Genomic DNA, 24,604 nt, shown 5'->3' on the forward strand with positions numbered 1-24,604 from the left:
GATCATATTTGAATATGTTTCGGGGTAGTAATTAGCTGTCGATTTTGGAGGCCTTTATCAATAATGACCAGCTATAGATTTGCTTCCCGATGGAGATTTTTGACAAATTACATGTTAATTAGCATCTACACGTTAAGCTGAGTCCAATGAGATCAAGCTCGGCCTCTTGCTACACCGAGATCATGTCCTAGACCTAGGTGTACCATGTAAAATACATGTTACCATTAGCTAGAGTGTCGTTCTTGGTGTCATTGGACTCAGCTCAACGTGTAGATGCTAAATAACATGTCATTTGTGACAAATCTTTATCGGGAAGCAAATCAATAGCTGCTCAGTATTGATTAAGGCCTCCAATTTCGACAGCTAATTACTACCATTAAACATGTTTGAATATGCTCATGTGTGGCACCGTTGCAATCTCCTGGAAGCGTAGATGTTGAAGGACACCTTGTTCGTACTCTTACGCCACCGGGAACATATTTACATGCTTCTGATTGACTAATGAATTGATTCAGCTATTCCCCCAGAAGTCTGGGGTCAAAAGGTCAAAAGGAGACGGCACCACGTCGGGGTGGATCCAGATCTCGGGCAACAGCGCAGGGTTGCCAGGTCCTGCAAAAAACGTGCCCCCCACATACCGTTCAAAATCCACCCAAAATGTCCTAGAAGCATCCCAAATAAAAAATGATATTATTGGCCATTTTGGCCAACGTTTTGAAAGTAATAATATTTGAGGGAATATTTTTTTGTTGTTGTTTTAGCAGCGAAATGCACCGTGTGAGTGTGTGCGTGTGTGTGTGTGTGTGTGTGTGTGTGTGTGTGTGTGTGTGTGTGTGTGTGTCTGTGTCTGTGTGTCTGTGCGTGCATGTGTGTGCTTGTGTGTGTGTGTCTGTGCGTGTGCGTGCGTGTGTGTGTGTGTATAACACGCTATTTTATGTTGAAATGCGACGTAATCCAGTGTTCACGAAAAGTACACTGTCAACGTATGCTTTTGGCGACTGGGTTGGCTCTCAGATATACGTGTTTCTAACAAGATGATATCATTAAAAGTTACATAAAGTAACAGTTTAATAACACAAACGCAGGAAGCACGTGAGCTGCTAGTTTAGCGAAAGCAACCTGACGTCGTTGAAACATGCGAGCGAGCCGATCAAATCCTAATAACTATAAAACTAAAGATCAGACACAATCACTGACTGAAGATTATGCAAGTAAAAGGTATATTTCTCGCTAGAAATGTTATTAGAAACACGTTTAACGGTGAATCGGTCCTAAAATATTGCATTTCCCATTCAGATAATTTAATAATGATCATACACATTCACTGAGTGAAGATTATGTAAGGAAAATGTACATTTCTCGCTAGAAAAGTCATTAGAATCGCGTTTAATCGTGTATCTGTCCTAAAATATTGCATTTCCCATTCAGACAATAAAGATTAATAAAGATCATACACATTCACTGACTGAAGATTATGTAAGGAAAATGTACATTTCTCGCTAGAAATGTCATTAGAAACGCGTTTAATGGTGTATCTGTCCTAAAATATTGCATTTCCCATTCAGATAATAAAGATTAATATAAGCTACGCCGTGTTCCGGAGCCGCGGGGGATTCTGGGAATTGGGGTTCTCAGTTGACAAATGGGGCTTTTGTTAACTTGTTTTGTTGTTAGGATTAAGTGGGGTTAATGGGTTCGGGATGTTATGTGGTTGTGTGTTGTTCTATTAACATTGTTCGTGTGTTCATTATTGTCGACACCGTCACCGAGAGTGACGTGACCATCGTTTCGTGCAGCTGTTCCGTGTTGAAGTCTCGTTCAATAAAAACCAACTCTCGTTGTCGAGCGTTCAATAAAAACCAACTCTCGCGTGCCCCCCCCCCTACAAACGTGTCTCCCCCCCCTCAACAAACGTGTCCCCCCCCCCCCCTTCAACTAACGTGCGTCTCATGACGTCACAGACCATGCTGGATTTGTTTACCTTCAGCACGCTTTGTTTTCCGGTTTTCTTTTTTACAAAATAAACGAGTCACACGGCTGTGTGCTCAACGTGCGAAGTTGTGTTCTTAACTTATTGCAATTTCCACAGCCTAATTATATATATAGGTTTTGGCATAAACATAACTAGGGTGCACTGTACTATCTGCGCACACCCTTTCTGAAGCCTCTCTCGCTCTCTCTCTCTCTGTCCCTCCCGCTCTCTCTTTCTCTCTCTCTCGTACCGTTTTGTGGAGCACGTTAATTGTCTTAGAACACTCCCATTCAGAATGCATTGGTTTACATTTCGTTTTGTGTAACACGCAAAAAGTCGGACTATCGTGCTCGGGAACACGCTTCAATAGATTAACGTTCGTGTGCAGGAGCACGCAATTGCGTGATACCGGGTTGGTTTGAAACCCCTACCTCTCCTCTCTGGAGGGCCGTCCATCTTTTAGCACAGGAGGTAGACCCATAGACCAGTCACTCTTCATGGAGACACAGCTGGGTCCAGGGGGGTCTGCTCTCTCCTGCCTCCTTCTGAAAAACAATAATCAAAATATTCAATAATCTTTTTCAGATTATTGAAATGGAAATATATGGACAGGCTTAAAATGAAGTTATTAGCCGTTTTTACACCTGTCCTCCGTCTTTTCTCCGCATTTTTACATCAGGAAGTTCGACCGTGAGGGTCATTCACGCTTATTCACACTTGATGCCCGATATGCGTACATCGTTGTCGCTCAGACATCATCAGAATCTCAGGCTGGTTCAGGGGGGTGGGCTTGCAAGGGTTGGGATATGACGTAGGGTCTAAATTATCCAGAGGCGGTATAAGAAGAACCGCTGTCACTCTCTCTGTTTTGGTTTACCGCAGACAGCACGGAGGCAGAACGGGCAAAACTCATCGCGATCATCTTAAATGTTGCTGCAGCGATGCATCATATATTCCGTTGCATCCACAACATCCGCATCCATCAATGAAAGATTGGAGCATGAGTTAGAGACAAATAGAAGAAACGACGAAGAAGAGAGGCGTCATAATGACTGCGTTACCGGAGAAGGAAAGTGTAGTTTTTGGTTCATTTCACATGTAACCAACACTGAGACAAATGTAGTTGATTTCTGTGTTTAACTGAGAAAACAGGGAATGGAAAGCCGGGACCCTTTGATGTTCAGCTAACTGTTGGCAGTATGTGTGTCTGATTGGACGAGCGAGGACAGCGAGCGGTAGCGTGTGTCAGTCTAGTGAAGTAATGAACGAGTCTGGTTGTTTCTGTGCAAACGTGTACTGTGAAGTTAGTGAAACTAAGAATAAAGTACCCAGCCTGGGAAGAATCGGTGGCCGCTTAATTTTCACCATATTCCGACCTCTAAGCAGACCCACTGCCGGTCAAAGTGAAGGCTGTTCCCCACGAGAGAACATCGGCCCTGGAGGGAACGTCTCCCCTGTGCTCCTCGACTGCGGTCTGAGAGCCGACAGCAGGAAGGGTGTAACATAATAATAAAAAAAACATTTTCTACACACGCTTGCAGCTGTGAACTCATGTATCGTACTTTATTGTATGATGTGCACTTTTAGGGTTACCAAAAGACCTATCATTTAGCGTTCACCACAAATGACTATGAAAAGCAGTGCCAACATTAAAATATTTTTAAAACATTCAGCGAACAAAAGGCAACAGGCTGATTATCGTTTAGGGTGCCACTCAACATGCAACACGCCCACTCAAATGGTGTGAAATGCAGACATTCTACTGCTCATTCACATATAAGGTAATTAACATTTCCGCCGGCTAAAATACAACCTCAGGGGTAGTCTTTTTTCAGGATGTCCAATGTCAGGATATGTCGTTTACATACACGGCCCGTCAGGAGAAAAGCGGGCTAATAGCGGGCTGTACGTCTATGAGTAAAAGCAGCTATAATGGCATTTAAGCACTAACAAGTTGACTAGGGCTGTAACGATACACCAACTCACGATTCGGTTTGTATCACCACGGTTCGATACATCCCACGATTCTTTTAAATTTAAAAAGCATTTTATTTAAAAAACACTTATACATCAATTAACTTAATGTAACATTTAATAACAAATAATTTGGAAAACTGAACAGATTTGAACAGAAAGAATGCTATTAAAGTATAGCTAAATTAATAAATAAATAACCAAAGATTGCAGTTGGAGGATGCATGCAGGTAGGCAAAAACCCTCAACTAGTTTGGTTGGTTTAGTCAAATATCCATTAGCGCTTCTTATTAGGCTATGTAGCTTAAATAATGACATAATCAGGCCGTATAGAATGCAACATTTTTAATAGCCTAACTTTCAATAGATGGGAAAAAACATGAACGTCTAACATGAACATCGTCGCAATGACGAGGCATAGTGTTACGAGTAGCGTATGTGTGTGCGCGAGAATGGCAGTGTGTGTATGTGTGTGTCAGTGTGTGTGAGTGACGTCAGCGAGTGAGTGGACGAGCGAGGAGAGCGAGCGGTAGCGTGTGTGTCTAGTGAAGAAGCGAACGAGTCCGGTAGAATAAAGTACCCATCCTGTCAATAATCGGTGGCCGCTTCAGTCCGACCTATAAGCAGACAAACTGCCAGTCAAATCACACAAAACAATAGAGACAGGGATCACATAGGCAATTTTTTTCGCGCTTGGCCGACTCTGGATAAATCTCGTTTATATCGCATATGAGGACTTCGACGGCTGTGGAGAAATGCAATCCTCCGTAGCCACGGAGAGCTGTGATCACAGAGAGGGCATCTCGTCGCATACTTACGGCATCGATAAGAGGGGGCGGTGTCAGCAGACTATTATTTAGACAAATTATTAGCAAATTTCAATCTGACAATTTGACCGGAGAGTTAGAAAGGGCGTATCGGGCTTCTGCCTTCTCACACCGCGAGACAGGTTCGTGGCTTTGAGTGTCGCGATTTCGGTTTCGATACACGTATCATTACAGACATAAAAACACACTTAGTACCCTTCATACTGTGAGTGTTGATTCACAATGCGTTTAGCTAACATAGAAAACGATTCAAATTCATACGATTCAAACAGCAGACTAAACGGCCTCAGCCATGAATCAATCCAGCACCAAGTGGTCCTGTGATCGGACGTTGTTATGTTCTGATTAATGATCGGCGGGCCGGATCAAGATGATCCGCGGGCCGCCAGTTGAACAGCCCTGATGTACTGGCTGAATCCTCACCTTTCCTTAGAAGGTTGGTGATTTCCATCTTTAAACCCAACAGGAGGATGATCCATAGACCAGTCGCTCTTCATGGAGACACAGCTGGGTCCAGGGGAGTCTGCTCTCTGCTGCTGCTGCTGGACTCTTCTAGAAAAACAAGAACCAGGATTTATGGACGTTTAATAGAAGCTGTATCTTTATGATCTCTGATAAATCCTCACCTCTTCTTAATAGACTGATTTCCATCTTTAAACCCAACAGGAATATCCATAGAGCTGTCACTCTTCATGGAGACACAGCTGGGTCCAGGGGAGTCTGCTCTCTGCTGCTGTACTCTTCTAGAAAAACAAGAACCAGGATTTATGGACGTTTGATAGAATTAGTATCTTTATTATATCTGATAAATCCTCACCTCTTCTCAATAGACTGATTTCCATCTTTGAAGTTTTCAGGTATATCCATAGAGCGGTCACTCTTCATGGAGACACAGCTGGGTCCAGGGGAGTCTCCTCTCTCCTGCCTCCTTCTGAAAAACAAACACCATCTGGATGTTAGGATTTGTGGATATCTTTTTCGTTTTATCATTTATTGCAGGGCTTCTCAACTACTTTCTCATGACTTTTCATTTGAATCATCTTTCTCAGGTTATTGAAATGGAAACATATGGACAGGCTGAAAATGAAGTTATTAGTCGTTTTCACACTTGTCCTCCGTCTTTTCTCCGCATTTGTACATCAGGAGGTTCGACCGTGAGGGTCATTCACACTTATTCACACTTGATGCCTGATATGCAGACATTTTTGTCACTCAGACATCATTAGAATCTCCGGCTGGTTTAGGGGGGTGGGCTTACAAGGGTTGGGATATGACGTAGGGTCTAAAATATAAAGAGGCGTGATAAGGAAGGCCGCTGTCACTCTCTTTTGGTTTGACCAGAGAGAGCACGGAGGCAGAACGGGCAAAACTCATCGCGATCATCTTAAATGTTGCTGCAGCGACGCATCATATATTCCGTTGCATCCACAACATCCGCATCGATCAATGAAAGATTGGAGCATGAGTTAGAGACAAATAGAAGAAACGACGAAGAAGAAAGGCGTCGCGAACGACTGCATTACAGGAGAAAGAAGGCGCATGATTTTGCTTCATTTCAACACTGGGACAAATGTAGTTGATTTCTGTGATTAACTGAGAAAACAGGGAATGGAAGGCCGGGACCCTATAATGTTCAGCTAACTGTTAATAATAATTGTTACGAGAGTAGCGTATGTGTGTGCGCAGGAATGGCAGTATGTGTGTGTGAGTGGACGAGCGAGGAGAGCGAGCGCTGGCGTGTCTAGTGAAGTAATGAACGAGTCCGGTTGTGTCTGTGCAAACGTGTACTGTAAAGTTAGTGAAACTAAGAATAAAGTACCCAGCCTGTCAAGAATCGGTGGCCGCTTCATTCCGACCATATTCCGACCTCTAAGCAGACCCACTGCCGGTCAAAGTGAAGGGTGTTCCCCCTGAGAGAACATCGGCCCTGGAGGGAACGTCTCCCCTGTGCTCCTCGACTGCGGTCAGCTGTGAACTCATGTCTTGTAATTTATTGTATGATGTGTACTTTTACTATTACTATGGAGTGGTCTGCACAAGGGATACAGGCTAGCTTTCCTTGGAGTTTGAGTCCCCTCCAATGACTTTGACGCTGCCGATGTTTGATTGACAGCAGTGTATCCTGTCATTGATAAGGCTTGTTTGTGCTCTGTTTTGATTGTCGATAGTAAACATATTATCAAGATCGTTTTCTGAAGCAACATGCATGTTTGCATTAATGGCGGCAATTACGACGGGTGTTTAGGGTCATTTGGTGGAACTCTCACTACTCCCATCTCAGCATGAACGCCATGATGGACGCGCATGCACACACGTCCATCACACACACACACACACACACGCACGCACGCACACACACACACACACTTTTATTTCCCCTGACTTATAAACATCAGTATCAGTTGGGTCTGGTAACAACCAAATTGTCTCTTTTATCGTCTGTTTGAAACCCCTACCTCTCCTCTCTGGAGGGCCGTCCATCTTTAAGCACAGGAGGTATACCCATAGACCCGTCACTCTTCATGGAGACACAGCTGGGTCCAGGGGAGTCTGCTCTCTCCTGCCTCCTTCTGAAAAACAATAATCAAAAGAGTTATTAGCCGTTTTCACACATGTCCTCCGTCTTTTCTCCGCATTTGTACATCAGGAGGTTCGACCGTGAGGGTCATTCACTCTTATTCACACTTGATGCCTGATATGCGGACATCGTTGTCGCTCAGACATCAGTAGAATCTCCGGCTGGTTTAGGGGGGTGGGCTTTCAAGGGTTGGGATATGACGTAGGGACTATATTATCCAGAGGCGGGATAAGAAGAGCCGCTGTCACTCTCTGTTTGTATTTGACCGCAACCAGCACGGAGGCAGAACGGGCAAAACTCATCGCGATCATCTCAAATGTTGCTGCAGCGATGCATCATATATTCCGTTGCCTCCACAACATCTGCATCAATCGATCAAAGATTGGAGCATGAGTTAGTGACAAACAGAAGAAACGACGAAGAAGAAAGGTGTCGCGAACGACTGCGTTACCAGAAAAAGAAAACATACTTTTTTGCTTCATTTCACATGTAGCAAACACTGGGACGAATGTAGTTGATTTCTGTGTTTAATTTAGAAAACAGGGAATGGAAAGCCGGGATGTTCAGCTAACTGTTGGCAGTATGTGTGTGTGAGAGGACGAGCGAGGACAGCGAGCGGTAGCATGTGTCAGTCTAGTGAAGTAATGAACGAGTCCGGTTGTGTCCGTGAAAACGTGTACTGAAAAGTTAGTGAAACTAAGAATGAAGTACCCAGCCTGTGAAGAATCTGTGGCCGCTTCATTCAGACCATATTCCGACCTCTAAGCAGACCCACTGCCGGTCAAAGTGAAGGGTGTTCCCCCCGAGAGAACATCGGCCCTGGAGGGAACGTCTCTCCTGTGCTCCTCGACTACGGTCTGAGAGCCGACAGCAGGAAGGGTGTGACATAATAATAAAAAAAACATTTTCTACACACGCGTGCAGCTGTGAACTCATGTATCGTAATTTATTGTATAATGTGTACTTTTAGGGTTACCAAAAGACCTATCATTTAGCGCTCACCACAAATGACTCTGAAAAGCAGTGCCAACATTAAAATATTTTTAAACCATTCAGCGAACAAAAGGCAACAGGCTGATTATCGTTTAGGGTGCCACTCAACATGCAACACGCCCACTCAAATGGTGTGAAATGCTGATATTCTACTGCTCGTTCACATATAAGGTAATTAACATTTCCGCTGGCTAAAATACAACCTCAGGGGTTGTCTTTTTTCAGGATGTCCAATGTCAGGATATGTCGTTTACATACACGGCCCGTCAGGAGAAAAGCGGGCTAATAACGGGCTGTACGTCTATGAGTGAAAGCAGCTATAATGGCATTTAACCCTTATAAGGTGTTCGGGTCTGTGGGACCCGTTTTCAGTTTTTAGCTTAATAAAAGTGATACAAATAATTATTTTTTTGAAGTAAGATTCATTGGCTTTGGCTCATTTTCTGTGAGGAACATGAATCAGAAAACATTTTCAAGGACCCCCCCCTGTATACCCCCCCCATCAGATTTATATTACACACAGGGTGTTGTGCTCCTCGACTGCGATCGAGGAGCAGGTAGGCAAAAACCCTCAACTAGTTTGGTTGGTTTAGTCAAATATCCTATCAGCGGTCCTTATTAGGCTATGTAGCTTAAATAATGACATAATCAGGCCGTATAGAATGCAACATTTTTAATAGCCTAACTTTCAATAGATGGGAAAAAACATGAACGTCTAACATGAACGTTGTCGCAATGACGAGGCATAGTGTTACGAGTAGCGTATGTGTGTGCGCGAGAATGGCAGTGTGCGTATGTGTGTGTCAGTGTGTGTGAGTGACGTCAGCGAGTGAGTGGACGAGCGAGGAGAGCGAGCGGTAGCGCGTGTGTCTAGTGAAGAAGCGAACGAGTCCGGTAGAATAAAGTACCCATCCTGTCAATAATCGGTGGCCGCTTCATTCCGACCTATAAGCAGACCACCTGCCATTCAAAGCACACAAAACAATAGAAACAGGGATCACATAGGCAATTTTTTTCGCGCTTGGCCCACTCTGGATAAATGTCGTTTATATCACATATGAGGACTTCGATGGCTGTGGAGAAATGCAATCCTCCGTAGCCACGGAGAGGTTTCATCACAGAGAGGGCATCTCGTCGCATACTTACGGCATCGATAAGAGGGGGCGGTGTCAGCAGACTATTATTTAGACAAATTATTAGCAAATTTCAATCTGACAATTTGACCGGAGAGTTAGAAAGGGCGTATCGGGCTTCTGCCTTCTCACACCGCGAGACAGGTTTGTGGCTTTGAGTGTCGCGATTTCGGTTTCGATACACGTATCGTTACAGACATAAAAACCCACTTAGTACCCTTCATACTATGAGTGTTGATTCACAATGCGTTTGGCTAACATAGAAAACGATTCAAATTCATACGATTCAAACAGCAGAATAAACAGCCTCAGCCATGAATCAATCCAGCACCAAGTGATCCTGTGATCGGACGTTGTTATGTTCTGATTAATGATCGGCGGGCCGGTTCAAGATGATCCGCAGGCCGCCAGTTGAACAGCCCTGATGTATTGGCTGAATCCTCACCTTTCCTTAGAAGGTTGGTGATTTCCATCTTTAAACTGGACAGGAGGATGATCCATAGACCAGTCACTCTTCATGGAGACACAGCTGGGTCCAGGGGAGTCTGCTCTCTCCTGCCTCCTTCTGAAAAACAAACACCATCTGGAAGTTAGGATTTGTGGACATCTTTTCCGTTTTACTATTTATTGGGTCCAGGCTACTCAACTACTTTCTCATGACTTTCGATTTCAATAATCTTTCTCAGATTGTTGAAATGGAAATATATGGACAGGCTGAAAATGAAGTTATTAGCCGTTTTCACACATGTCCTCCGTCTTTTCTCCGCATTTGTACATCAGGATGTTCGACCGTGAGGGTCATTCACACTTATTCAAACTCCGGCTGGTTTAGGGGGGTGGCCTTTCAAGGGTTGGGATATGAAGTAGGGTCTAAATTGGGGGTCACCAACGCAGTGCCCGGGGGCACACTAAACATAGCACAACTCATTCTTCAACAAGAGGGACATTTAAGTGTGTGTGTGGGGGGGGGGGGGGGGGGGTGAAGTTATTTTATACACACACACACACACACACACACACACACACACACACACACACACACACACACACACACACACACACACACACACAGCTTTTACTCAGACTAATGATGGAGTCAAGATGCATCACTGCTGAGCTCTGAGATGGACAACAGACACAGACAGAGAGATCCTCTTCTTACCTCTTAGCTTTGCTCCGGCGGCCATTTTCCCCAGACAGAGTGGTCTTAGAGGTAGGACCCCCCTCCTCTCTCTCCTCATCCATCGTAGACTGGAGACCTGGACACAAACACAACTCATCCATCACTTAATTTGCCTTCGGAACTTAAGCTGTTTATTGAGAGAGAAGATCATTGTGATTGCGTCACACTGCATTATGGACATCATAGACCATCAATATGAACCCCACAACATAACCACACTGCCCTCACTACAGTACAGATGTGTACAGCAGATGAGAACTCAGAGATGAAGAATTAAACACCTTGGTGACTGTAACTGTGCTTAAACTACAACACAAAAAAGATATACAATAGACTTAAAAAATGCGTTGCGGTACAATTAAAAGTAAAGAACGTTACAATAATTTCTCCACTGGAACAAAGTCTGAATTCTGTCTCTTTATTGAACCACAGATTCTTAAAACGTAACGTGAACCTTTAGACCCGAGGTGTCAAACACCACCGAAGCGTTATACTTTATTAAACTTTATTCCCCGGCAACTGTCACTCACACTGTACATTTACTACTATAACTACAAAAAACCAATGTTAGGGAAATCTGTTTACGTTTTGTTACTCTTTTCTGGAATTTCTTTTTTAAATATATATGGGCCGATATAACGGAATATCAGATTTTTAAATGGCCAAATATTTGTATCGGTATCGGCTTTAAAAACCCTTTGACGGTCGGGCTCTAATCTGGATCATACCATCTAACCTGATACCCAACAATAACTCTAAATATCTGGATCAAACCATTTAACCCGATACTCCACAATAACTAGGGTTGAGCCCCGAAACTCGGTTCCAGTAGGGAACCGTTTCCGACGTAAACGGTTGTAACGAGATCGAATAACACCGGGATCCCACCGGACGCGTACGCACCGCGGAACGGCTGCGCCGCGGAACGGCTGCGTCCTCTGCCCTGCGTCCATTCCTACCGGGCGCGTAACGGCAGCGTAGCGCTGCCTTGCGAGCCAGCCGTATTCACGCGAGATCACGAGATCACGCGATAATCCTAAACCTAATGTACTCACCTTCCACTCCCAAAACTATTGCAATTAAATGCCACGCTTTGTCCTTTCTGACATTTTCCTTATAAAAAGGATGATTTGGTACATAAATGACTTAATCTTGCTGAACTTCGACAATGAGTCTCTCGTCGTCCATGTTGCCGACCCTCTGAGACCCACCGGTCATGACGTAATAATGTTGATGTGAAGTTACATGAGCTGAGTATTGTTTTATTTTGAAAATTGACCGGATGCTCTATGGCTTTTACTTTTCACTTCCTGCCCGGCTCGACCTGCTCTGTCGAAATTGACGCGGTTTAGCAGCGGCTGGCGGCAAAAATAGAATTGGACGGAAAGATAGCGCCGCGGCGCGGCACGCCGCGCCTGGGACGCTGCTGAAACGTTCCGCGGCGCGCCCGGTGGAAATGGTCTCATTGATTATAGTGGAAGCGATCAGCAGCGGTGACCGCGGCGCAGCCGTCCCGCGGCGCATACGCCTCCGGTGGAATCGAGCCTTAAGAACGCACATTTCGGTGCCTCATAACGGTGCCTGACTTTTTTAAACTCCCCCTGCCCTGCCCCGATGGTGTAGTGGCGTCAACTTGCGTTAGTGCTGGGCGGTATACTGGTTCACACCGAAGAACGGTGTGTATTTTCGTTAGGATATGATTTTTTTTAAATACTGCGATACCAGTAGCCTGGTTCTACCAGACTCTCGTACTTCACTTCATTTCATTTGTACAGAGAGTCTGGACCTAATCAATTGACAAACGTTAACTCACTTGAAGGCGGGTGTCTGTTGAAGTTTAAAATGATTGGATCTGCCCAGTGCCACTCTGGATCTGCCATAACCAATCGCTAACGTTTGGTTGTGACGTATGTCATGCGCCGGGAATCACGCGCAGGTTGTACACAAACCAAACACCTTGCGCGTCTGCACGAAAATGTCCGTCAACGACAGTTGCAGGTTTTGTTCGTCGAATTTAATTTATCAGGGAAAAATTGCACATTGTAAATCAACTACCGACCTACAACAACAACTCAAACTGGCGTACGACTTTATCGTCATTGTTCTCAGACACGCCCTCTGTTCGCTGATTGGCGGCCGCTGTGGCGGCACCAGAAAACCAAATTACATACAGCAGGTCCAGACCTAGTACTGAAGGGAAATTCAAATTGAGCGGAAGTACTTAGGCGGGCGGAGCCAGGCTAGTCCAGACCTAGTACTGAAGGGAAATTCAAATTGAGCGGAAGTACTTAGGCGGGCGGAGCCAGGCTACGATACCAGTGTATTTGATTGGATAACGTTTGGAAAGCCGCGCAACACTGTTTCAGACAGGAACGGACCCTTTTCAATGTTGCTTTAAACAGGCATGGTACGACAACGACTGCGATATTCTTTATAGTTCCATGAATGCGAGGCGTGGTGTTTCAGGCCAACTGGTAATAGAGTGTGTCATGGCTTTCAAACATATGAACCATAAAGCCTATGACTCGGGACGGACTTGTCAACACGCTGCGGCATCGCTTACTTGATGTTGTTTTGATTGAAGATCGGGAGGTTGTAGTGGGTGCGTGCGTGAATGAATGAACGTGTTTGTGTGTGTTTGTGTTTGTGTGTGTGTGTGTGTGTGTGTGTGTGTGTGTGTGTGTGTGTGTGTGTGTGTGTGTGTGTGTGTGTGTGTTTGTGTATGTGTGTATGTGCGTGTGTGTGTTGCGAGCGAATATAATTTTAAAGTAACAAACAAACTCAAAGCCGATGCATGCATCCAAAACTATCTGTTCAAAACCAAATAAACAAATCAAAAACCGCTTATTCGCTTCAAATACTTTCTTTACTTTTCAAAACTTGGGAATTAATACACCGCGGTACAGAGCGGTTGAAAACAGTGTTGGCGTCTACTGTGGCCTTGCACACCTGCGTTGTATTACTTATTATGACTTTGGCAGTAACGTTGCACCGTGCACGCAAGTGTAAACACAAGCAGCATAGCTGCGTGGCCGCCTGCTTTCAGCGGGTAATTAATATTATTTGTAATTATTTATATTTTTTAAAAAGATATTCCTCAGTCACAGCACTCACAGCAGCCTTTCCTCTTGGGGTAAGTCGAGTAATTTAATGCCAACCGTAAATTTTGCACATCAAGTAGGCTAGCAAACACCGTTGCCATTCAACTCAGTGTCTGCTGACTTTCTGCTTAATGTGAAACTCATAACAAGTCGTGCATGTATGCAAGCGTGTGCGGTTTCGTTTTTTTAAGTACCGATTCGAGAACCGTTTAGCACCGGAACCGTTTGAAAAGTACAGAGTAGGCACCGGTATCGGATAAAACCCAAACGATACCCAACAATAACAATAACCCTACATATCTGGATCAAACCACTTAACCTGATTACCCCACAAAAACCCTACATATCTGGATCAAACCACTTAACCTGATACCCCCACCATAACTCTATAGATATGGACGAAACCATTTACCTGATACCCCCACAATAACCCTACACCGTTTAACCCACAGAGGAAAGATACTGCTACTTAAAAATATAATTTCTTCTCTTTTTTCAAAATAAGATCTCTTTTGCCCTTCAAAATAATAGTCTCCTCTGTCTTCAAAGTAAGAGTCTCTTACCGCCCCCCAGTGTGTCAGCCAGTTCCTCCTGGTTCATCTCCAGCTCTGTTTGATGCTGCTGTACAGACTGAGCACTGGTGACCTTTGACCTCTCCTGGTGTCTGTGGAGAACACACACACACACACACACACACACACACGCACACGCACACGCACACGCACGCACACCAGAGATGGAAATTAACTTTTTTGCCCACCAGCCACTGTGGCAGGTAGATTTAAACATCTACCAGCCACTCATCTTTTTTACCAGCCGCTTTTTATGCGCTATATATTTTTGAAATGTATGCGTACATTTTAAACAATTTTTTCCATCAGAAGTGATTTTTACTGTAAGTAGGTGCTACCAAGGAACTGAGTTGAAAATGTTACACTCTTGCCGCATATGATAAACATTACACAGGTATCTGCCAGGTTAATGTCAAAGGTGTTACGATGACAAGTTTGGGGATAATGCATCTATACAAAGTATTTTCAATAAACAACAAATTGACATATTAACAATAAAACAACATGCTTGGCTACACCATCATAAGTCAATCTAATTAGTGCCTGAATACAAATGTGTCCACAGACATGGTAACTAACGTATGATAGTAAGCATTATTGGCCCTTAACACTAATATTCAGAAAAAACACTGCCTCAAAAGGCTATTGGCTTAAGCAATACAAGTAGAGGCATATACTTGAACTTTATACCCTGAACTTTTACGCTTCGTGCCCACTGCACCGTCAACGGACGTGGGAAGGCGGGGCTGACTGATGGGGGAGTAGTCTTTGCAGAGGCATCCGTCAGCCAATCAAATCGCTTCGCCGGGTTCTTCCCGCTTCTTCCTGCTTGATGCGATGCAAGATGACCCGCTTTCCCGCTTTCCAGTATCGTCAGAGCCCGAGTCGCGTCACAGTGCTTAAATTTGCATACGCGATCTGATTGGATGACGGATCCGTCGCTGCCGAAAAAGTTAAAAAATGTTCAACTTTTTGACGGAGCCGAAGGCTCCAACGGAACGGACGGATCCACAATGCATTGCGCGTCCGTCCCTATTCAAAGTCAATGGGGATCAGTCAACGGACGGAGGTAGTGGGTACGAGGCGTTAAACGTTTTAATAAAAGGGCATATCCGGGCAAAAGAGGACGTCTGGTTACCCTACGTACGGGAAACCCATTTGATTCCTAGCTGTAACACTGTTAAATTGCGGCCCAAATTGGTGAGCGCTATCCTGGTAAATTCTCTGCATGAGAAATATGAAGTGTGGCGTGTGAGCGTGTGCATGGGTTGAATTGCATGTGTCTCACGCTGAATGCGTGAGAATCGAGAGCCCTGTTACCGATATATTATCCTGGATGCCGGACAGTCGCAGTTCAGCAAAAGAGGCGTAGAAGAAGAAGCGGGCCGGATGTTGACAGTAATGGTTGTGGAACTGCGCAGCGCCGTATAACGAATGTATTAAATATGCAAATTTGATTGGACCTTACTGGAAAGTATTACCCGACACAGTGGCGGGTGAAGTGACACAATTCACCCGCCACCTTACAAATCCACCCGCAAATGGCGGGTGGCGGGCATTCATTTCCATCCCTGACGCACACACACGCACACACACACACTTATATTTTTGCCTGACTTGGAAACATCAGTGCCAGTAAAGTCTGATAACAAGAACCAGGATTTATGGACGTTTGATAGAAGCTGTATCTTTATGATCTTTGTTATTCCTCACCTCTTCTCAATAGACTGATTTCCATCTTTAAACTTAGCAGGGTGATCCATAGAGCGGTCACTCTTCATAGAGACACAGCTGGAACCAGGGGAGTCTGCTCTTTGCTGCTGCTGGACTCTTCTAGAAAACAAGAACCAGGATTTAAGGATGTTTAATAGAAGCTGTACTTTTATAATATATGATGAATCCTCACCTCTTCTCGATGGACTGATTTCCATCTTTAAAGGTAACATGATGTTCCATAGACCGGTCACTCTTCATGGAGACACAGCTGGGTCCAGGGGGGTCTGCTCTCTGCTGCTGGACTCTTTTAGAAAACAAGAAACAGGATTTCTGGATAGAAAATCTGTTTCTTATATCTTATATTCTTATATCTGTTTCTGTACTATTATATAGTACAGCTTCTGATAGAAGCTGTACTATATAATCTCTAGGGCTGTCAAGTTCTGGTCGGTTGGTTGACTGGTTAATGGATATGCACTTTTTGGACCAAATACTCTTTGGTCGTACAATGGCTGGTGTTCCTTTCATAAGAACAAGAGCTTCTTAATCCATTATTTTAGGATTGGGAGGGACAAATGCAGACCAATGTGTTTTATATTTGAGTGACGGGCTATATTGTGTTAGAAATAACATTAATTATGAATAAAAATAAGGTTGAAGGCTCCATAGTTTCTGTTTTAATAATCATATGGTTTAATAAACTATAAGACTTATACAACAAGAGGTCAAGCCCCTGGGTTTCTCAACGTTGAACTGGCCCATAAAGAAGACCGCTTGTCCTAACTTACTGACCTTTACTCCGCTACTAACTCATTGATTACAACAAAGTCATCGATCTGGCAGCATTTGGTTAAAAAGGACGATAAAAAAGCATGCAAAGTGTCGAGGAAGTTTGTGGGCAGATCAGCTAAAATGGTAAGGCATGGGTACTTTTTTCTTAATACGTCTGTGATTCTTCATCCCCCTTCGTGTTTAACGCTCGCTAGGCTTTGAGTGGGAACACATCAGAATTGGCTTCTTGTCACGAATCCCAGCAGCATCCAGTGGGCCCCGTTATATTACACACAGATAAAAGCTATAATCAATTCTTCGGTGGCGTCGTCTATAAACGACGCTGCCCGACGCTCCGTGGCTCGTCCGCTGTCTGCTTCATATTGAAGCTCTGCCCTAACCGAGTGGACTCGGACCGAGGGGGGGTCTGAAACCCACTGCCCTTCTCCAAACAGACCTCATGTGATATTGAGGATAGCAGGTAGAGTACAACACACTGTGGTAGATTATGTTGATCCAGAGATAACGGACACATTGTTTTATAATCATCTTTTCACCATCGACCAATCGATTGGTCAGAGAGTAGGTTGAATTTAAGACTACAGCCCAAAATCATCATCTCTAATCAATGCTTACCTTTTCTCAATAGACTGATTTCCATCCTTAAAGTTATGATTTTCTTCCATAGAGTGGCCACTCCTCATGGAGACACAGCTGGGCCCAGTGGAGTCTGTTCTCTCCTGCTGGACTCTTCTAGAACAACAAGAACCAAGATTTATGGACGTTCGATAAATCCTCACCTCTTCTCAATAGACTGAATACCATCTTTAAATTGCACATAAGGATGATGCATAGAGCGGTCACTCTTCATGGAGACACAGCTGGGTCCAGGGGAGTCTGTTCTCTCCTGCTTCTCTGGGCTTCAACACACACACACACACACACACACACACACACACACACACACACACACACACACACACACACACACACACACACACACACACACACACACACACACACACACACACACACACACACACACACACACACACACACATCTTTTCCTCGGACTAATGATGGAGTCATGATGTATCACTGCTGAGCTCTGAGATGGACAACAGTCACTGACAGAGAGATCCTCTTCTTACCTCTTAGCTTTGCTCCGGCGGCCATGTTCCCCAGACAGAGTGGTCATAGAGGTAGGACCCTCCTCCTCTCTCTCCTCATCCATAGTAGACTGGAGACCTGGACACAAACACAACTCATCCATCACTTCATTTGCCTTTTGAACTTTAGCTGTTTATTGAGAGAGAAGATCATTGCGACTGCGTCACACTAAAGCATTATGGACGTCATAGACCATCAATATGAACCCCACAACATAACACTGCCCTCACTACAGTACAGATGTGTACAGCAGATGACGGATGAATAATTAAACACCTTGGAGACTGTAACTGTGCTTAAACTACAATACAAAAAAGATAAACAATAGACTTAAAAAAAAATGCATTGCGGTACAATTAAAAGTAAACAACGTTACTTTCATTTGTGTCGAGTACAGTGTTATATTTTTATATAGGCTATATATTGAGATCGTAGTGTGCGAAATGCCCGTCATTATTCGGGATGTCCTCATCCCCAGATTGTTGCGCAACATCAATCTAAATGTTCTCAATATGCAGTAGGCCTAGGCCATAACATTACAATATTTCAGGGATGCAAGCCAAGACAATCAGTCTATATCTATAGCCTACATGACAACACACACACACACACACACACACACACACACACACACACACACACACACACACACACACACACACACACACACACACACACACACACACACACACACACACAATTAAAGCACACTCATAAAGCAAAACTGACATAGGAGCCTGCATCGGCTTAAGTTGTTGGGATCCACGTTATTTTATAACAGGGAGAGGCAAACATGACAATAATTGGCCCCATTCTGGCGCACTCAGAAGAGCAATGAACTGAATAAATGCCAGGTATATAGCATATCAGAGACGGGCACACAATCAGTGCACTTGCAAATGAGAGCCTGGAGTATGTCCGATCTTGTGACATTATTTAACCATCCATCAACAGCTCATACGATCAGACAGATACATCATTGAACACATACACAAAGCCCACAACAAGCCAAACACAACCAAGGCAGGTGCGCTCTCTCTCGCACAATCACACAATCACTCCAACTACTCCAACTGCAAGGCTAGGCTGTTTTCAAGACCACAACTAACCATGCAGTAGGCCTACCTAAACACAACAGTGCACAACAATCAATTACTTACATTGCGTCTATCTTCTGTTTGGCACACATGGCTAATTTGAATATTTGCACAGGTGTAACGGTTGTGATTGGGTCTAAAGGACTGAAAGACAGGACAAATTGGTCTCTTTCAAAGGTATATTTGTGATTTGTACAGCAGGATCTGCACGAGTAAAAACAAAACACAGACATCCAAAATAGCTAACCAGTAACATGTGGTCAAACTAAAAAGGTGAATAAACTCCCTACCAAGTGACAAACTATAAAAACAATAATAACATATCAATTATACAATATACAATCATCGAATATGTCGAGGTTCATAACATAAACATACATTCTCAATTTTAAAACGTATAAACCTTCAGGAGCGATCTTACCACATGTCACGTCAACTGGTTCTGACTAGCAACGGCCGCACACCTAAGGCGGATGCAGATCTGCAATACCCAATCACTCCAGCAGATGGCTATAAAACACCGTCAACTGCTCTATCGTTTGAGAATCTCATGATAACTAATGAACAGTTTTCCATATCTGCTACACAGGACTGTCTGCCTCAGCTTGGCAAAAAAATAGAACACATTTGTGAATAAATGTTTTGAACTCTGAATACTGGACATGGTGAGCTTAAAAACATTTAAGTGACCATAAGTGAGATGGCCTAAAACGGAATGAATAATTCTAGGAAATAGGATTTCAGGATCAATTCAGATGTTAAACTGTTCTGTGCTGCTTAGAAATCATTTTTTATGAAGCTTGTTTATATGCTATTTCCCATGATGATAAATTAACATTTAATTGCTGTTAGTTGTGAAGATTCTACAAATAAATATTAAATCCGCTGAATCAGAACACAGAAATCTTTAGTGATGGATTGTAACTGCCCTCACTGAAGCACTGAACAATAAGTACAACTTGGAGGTATTTCACTTGAGTATTTAATTAAACCGAGTTATCTCGAAAATACATTTGTGTCTTTTAAAGCGTTACATTTATACATGTTAGGCTATATATTGAGATGGCAGTGTGTGAAATGCCCGTCAATATTCGGGGTATTCCTCATCCCCAGATTGTTGCGCAACACCGATCTAAATATTCTCAATAAGCCATAACATTACAATATTTCATGGATTCAAGCCAAGACAATCAGTCTATATATCTATAGCCTACATGACAACACACACACACACACACACACACACACACACACACACACACACACAAACACACACGCACGCACACACTTAACATTTATTGATAATCTGATATATAGTATTCGTAAAGCAACACTGATAGGAGCCTGCATTGGCTAAAGTTGGATGCGTGTTGTTTTAAAACAAGGAGAGGCAAAGTTTTGCATTACAATGCAAACACGACAATAATTGGCACCAATCTGGTGCACTTAAAAGAGCAATCAGCTGAATAAAGGTCAGGTATATAGCCTATCAGATATGGGCACACCTTCAGTGCACTTCATAATGAGAGCCTGCAGTAGGACCGATCGTGACATTATTTAACCATCTACAGCTAATATACGATCAGACGGATACATCATTGAACACATACACAAAGCCCACAACAAGCCAAACATCAGCACGGCAGGTGGCAGGGTAAGGACGCTAAGGACGGTCAGTGGAGCCCCGACACACGTCACCTCGTCTCCCAGTCAGGGGGCGGATCTAGATGCTTTTGTGATGACTTTCCTGCAAAAGTCACATTCATGTGTGTGTTTGTGTGTCAATGTCTGTGTATGTGTGCATTAATGTCTGTGTGCCTGTTTGCTTGTGTGGACACAGACACACACACACACACACACACACACTGTTACCAATAAAACATCCACAAGCAGATAAGATACGATCAATTTATCAATCCCACACGGGGGAATAATTTGTTATTGCAGCTCAAGAGTCAAAAGTAAAGCGATAGAGAGATTAAGGGAAAAATATAAATAAAAAAAAATACGTATGATAAAAAAGTTTTAATAAAAGTGTAGCTAGTTATTGATGTTCTGACCTATATTCCGTGTTCAGACATGTTGTCTCTCTGAGATCAATATCACTTTTACAGCAGGAACCTGGAAACAATCAACCTGGACTGGTTACCGATTCATTTAGAATATATTAATACAGTGAGAATATATGACCAATAATCGTAAGAAGAAATTATGTTTAGCAAACTGTATCTTAGCTTCTCTGTGGTGAAATGTTCGCTGTCCCGTGTTGTATGAAAGCACAAACGGATGGAAAGTAAGATCAGTTGAAGGAGGAGATTTAGGTGTTCGCCAAAACACAAAGTAAGTGTTCAGAACGGAGAAAGAACGTGAACACGGTTCTAAAGGTTCTAAGTACAGATTGAGCTGCTGGGCTCCTCAGTGAAGACAGATGGAATGAAGAAGGAGGCTTTGAAAGACAGCTGACTACACCTGGAACCTTTATGAAGGTCAGGGCTGGGCTTCACCAGAACACACCCATAACTGTATCAAGACAGAGCAAAGGTTTGAGGAGGTCCATATAAAGCTATAAAACCACCACGACCCAGTCACGATGGCTGAGGTTAAAACAGTGGAAGGCTATTAAGTTCTGCTGTACTTTGTATCGTCTGCAGTGATAGCATTGGACTCCCAACGTATCAAAATACAATCGGAGAAGGAAAAGACTTTTATCACTTTGAAGGAGAAGAAAATGATTACAGACTATTCAAAGTTAGGAAACAGACAAGACAACAAACCAAACAAACATAGAAAAGAGGTCTTATCCACGCTGTCAGAAACTCCTCAGATCAAACAGACCTGTAGCTGAGTTAGAGCTTTCATTAATCAATCATTAACTAACTAAAGAGGATAACTGGTTTATCCGTGCACACACACAGACACACACACTCTTCCCCTATAAAACATCCACAAGCAGATAAGATGCAATCAACTTTATGAATCTCACCCGGGGGAATCCATTGTTATTGCAGTTCAAGAGTCAAAAGTACAGCGATAGAGAGATTAAGGAAGAATACGAATTCAATAAAATACAAAATAAATGTACAAATGAAATCTGTCTTTCTTTCCGTCTCTCTATATGTCTGTCTGTCTGTCTGTCTGTCTGTCTGTCTGTCTGTCTGTCTGTCTGTCTGTCTGTCTGTCTGTCTGTCTGTCTGTCTGTCTGTCTGTCTGTCTGTCTGTCTGTCTGTCTCTCTCTCTCTCTCTCTCTCTCTCTCTCTCTCTCTCTCTCTCTCTCTCTCTCTCTCTCGCTCTCTCAGTTTGGCAATAATAAAATAATACAGGTATAATGCTATATGAGATATGAATAATAATACTACCACTGCCAGTGATAGAGCTGGTGTTTTGTTATAACTATGGTTAACTTGAATGTGAATGTGAGATATGAATAATAATACTACCACTGCCAGTGATAGAGCTGGTGTTTTGTTATAACTATGGTTAACTTCAATGTGAATGTGAGATATGAATAATAACACTACCACTGCCAGTGATAGAGCTGGTGTTTTGATATAACTATGGTTAACTTGAATGTGAATGTGAGATATGAATAATAACACTACCACTGCCAGTGATAGAGCTGGTGTTTTGATATAACTATTGAATGTGAATGTGAGTTTGTATTCTGTCTGGCCCCCCCTATAGCTCAGCTCTGCTATTGCAGGACCGCTGTCATAATTAAGGGATGGAATCCACCTGAGTGTGACACAAATCAGAGTGAGTCGGGGAAACGGAACAGTTCTATTTTTATCTCACAGTTTTTGTCAGCAAAGGTTTGGTTAAAAGTATATTGTAATTTAGTTACTGGAACTATCATGTTTAACCTGTAAAACAGAGGACAAATCACTTTGTTTGAAGCTTTGTTTGATTGCTTTGTTTTGGTTTTTTAATTTGCGTCCTCTAACTCGCTCCTATAGTGGCTTTTTAATCTGGGCAAAAGGCCACTATATACAGAGTAGAGAGAGAGAGAGAGAGAGAGAGAGAGAGAGAGAGAGAGAGAGAGAGAGAGAGAGAGAGAGAGAGAGAGAAGGAGAGAGGAGAGACAGAAAGAGAGAGAGGGAGAGAGGGAGAGAGAGAGAGAGAGAGAGAGAGAGAGAGAGAGAGAGGGAGAGACAGAAAGAGAGAGAGAGAGACAGAAAGAGAGAGAGGGAGAGAGGGAGAGAGAGGGAGAGACAGAAAGAGAGAGAGAGAGACAGAAAGAGAGAGAGGGAGAGAGGGAGAGAGAGGGAGAGACAGAAAGAGAGAGAGACAGAAAGAGGGAGAGACAGAAAGAGGGAGAGACAGAAAGAGAGAGAGGGAGAGAGGGAGAGGGGCGCATGAACCAAGATTTTATAAAATGGGACATTAAATTGAAACTCTTCTAGAGAATGGACCAAATAATGCATGCAGAGCAGAATTAGGACGATATCCAATCGTGATTAAAATTTAGAAGAGAGCCCTCAAATGTTATAACCACCTTAAAGGGATTCTTCACCGGTGGGAATGTGAAGGTTTTATGAATTAAATAATTATATTTATTAAAAATGTGAATGTGAATTCTACTGCACCTCCCTCAGCAGAACGCACTCGCCTACAGGTGAGACCGCCGTAATATTCTACTATATGTCTGTTTACAAAGTACACAATAATAGAGAGACGCCGAGATCGTTTATTGGCCTGTGGCGTGTGCCCCCGCGACCACTGACACACCATGGCCTACGCCGCTCAGGAATGGTACCTGCCGTTCCCATCAATGGTATATGACCCCAGCACATTAGTAGGAGTAGGTAACATCTAAAGTATTTATTACCAGGAAGTTGTGAATGTACTCTTTCAGACGCATTTCCAGGAAAAGATTTTATTCGCCTCAATACGGTTTGTGACCAATAATCTAAAGAAAATATGAAATTAAGCAAGCTGTACCTTAGTTTCTCCGTGGGAAAAACGTCTGCTGCCCCATGTAGTATGAAGATTTAAAAGCAAAACAGCAAGGAAAGTGAGATCCGTTGAAGGAAGAGATTCACCAACACCCAAAGTAAGTGTTCAGAACCGAGTCAGAACATTAAGAGGTTCTAAAGGTTCAGAGTAAAGATTGAGCTGCTGGGCTCCTCAGTGTGGAAGACAAATGAGGAAAGAGACTTCAAGAGCAGCTAACGACGTGTAAAGCCTTCACGATGGTCCCAACGCTCCGTCAGGGCGGGGCCTCCACCCGAACACAACCTAATCTGGTGAAGGGATAAGACGGAGCGAAGGTTGGAGGAAGCCCATATAAGGCTATAAACCACCTGGTCCCAGTAATGATGTTGGAGGTTAAAACAGTGGAACTAAAGTTACTTCAAGGCTATAAAGTTCTGCTGTACTTTGTATCGTGTGCTGTGAAATCATGTGACTCCCATCGTATCAAAATACTGTGGGAGAAAAAGACAAGACAAGCAACCAACAAACATAGTAAAAATATATCTTTAAATGTATCCACGCTGTCAGAAACACCTTGGATCAAAC

General features: G+C 43.4%; 1 protein-coding gene across 1 annotated transcript in view; it reads right to left on the bottom strand.

The window, feature by feature from the left end:
• Positions 1–24,337, bottom strand: part of LOC130378918 (NACHT, LRR and PYD domains-containing protein 3-like) — a 43,197-nt gene extending 18,860 nt beyond the window's left edge. Inside the window, exons 1-13 of the mRNA XM_056585511.1 lie at positions 24,026–24,337; positions 17,972–18,068; positions 17,457–17,573; positions 16,240–16,353; positions 16,047–16,166; positions 14,325–14,425; positions 10,640–10,736; positions 9,923–10,042; positions 7,230–7,343; positions 5,591–5,704; positions 5,400–5,516; positions 5,197–5,325; positions 2,404–2,517 (exon numbers count right to left, since the gene is read on the bottom strand). Of these exons, the coding sequence (XP_056441486.1) occupies positions 2,404–2,517; positions 5,197–5,325; positions 5,400–5,516; positions 5,591–5,704; positions 7,230–7,343; positions 9,923–10,042; positions 10,640–10,736; positions 14,325–14,425; positions 16,047–16,166; positions 16,240–16,353; positions 17,457–17,573; positions 17,972–18,054 (1,340 nt within the window). The 5' untranslated portion in view covers positions 18,055–18,068; positions 24,026–24,337. The remainder of the gene's footprint in view (positions 1–2,403; positions 2,518–5,196; positions 5,326–5,399; positions 5,517–5,590; positions 5,705–7,229; positions 7,344–9,922; positions 10,043–10,639; positions 10,737–14,324; positions 14,426–16,046; positions 16,167–16,239; positions 16,354–17,456; positions 17,574–17,971; positions 18,069–24,025) is intronic.
• Positions 24,338–24,604: the final 267 nt, after the last annotated feature.

The sequence above is a fragment of the Gadus chalcogrammus genome, unplaced genomic scaffold, assembly GCF_026213295.1.
Source record: "Gadus chalcogrammus isolate NIFS_2021 unplaced genomic scaffold, NIFS_Gcha_1.0 GACHA116, whole genome shotgun sequence".
Lineage (NCBI taxonomy): Eukaryota > Metazoa > Chordata > Actinopteri > Gadiformes > Gadidae > Gadus > Gadus chalcogrammus.